General features: G+C 54.8%; 1 protein-coding gene across 1 annotated transcript in view; it reads right to left on the bottom strand.

Moving 5' to 3' along the window:
• The window catches only part of nav3 (neuron navigator 3), a 103,403-nt gene that overhangs the window by 10,513 nt on the left and 92,587 nt on the right, over positions 1-303 (bottom strand). The window contains exons 24-25 of the mRNA XM_017034053.2: positions 182-299; positions 53-76 (exon numbers count right to left, since the gene is read on the bottom strand). Of these exons, the coding sequence (XP_016889542.1) occupies positions 53-76; positions 182-299 (142 nt within the window). The remainder of the gene's footprint in view (positions 1-52; positions 77-181; positions 300-303) is intronic.

Below are 303 nucleotides of genomic sequence, written 5' to 3' on the forward strand. Positions count from 1 at the left end.
GGGGTGCTGGAGTCACTGCAAATATACAGACGACGTTATGGGAACAACTGACCTGCGCTGGGATGGAGTCGGCCACCTGAAGACGTAGAAGAGTCAGCGTTAATGCCACACACACACACACACAAGACATGCAGTTCAGCTTTGGACCAGGTGATGGCGTCTCCAGTTTGTGTTCACGTACCCAGCTCTTCTTCTTCTTCTTCTTGTCCTCCGTCTCCTTGGACAGACTGCCCAGACTGGAGTGACTGGCCGCGCTGTTGATGCTGGACATGCTCTCAGAGGACTGCTGCCGCCGGATCCTCA

This window comes from Cynoglossus semilaevis, chromosome 8 (genome assembly GCF_000523025.1).
Source record: "Cynoglossus semilaevis isolate Cse_v1.0 chromosome 8, Cse_v1.0, whole genome shotgun sequence".
Taxonomy (NCBI): Eukaryota; Metazoa; Chordata; class Actinopteri; order Pleuronectiformes; family Cynoglossidae; genus Cynoglossus; species Cynoglossus semilaevis.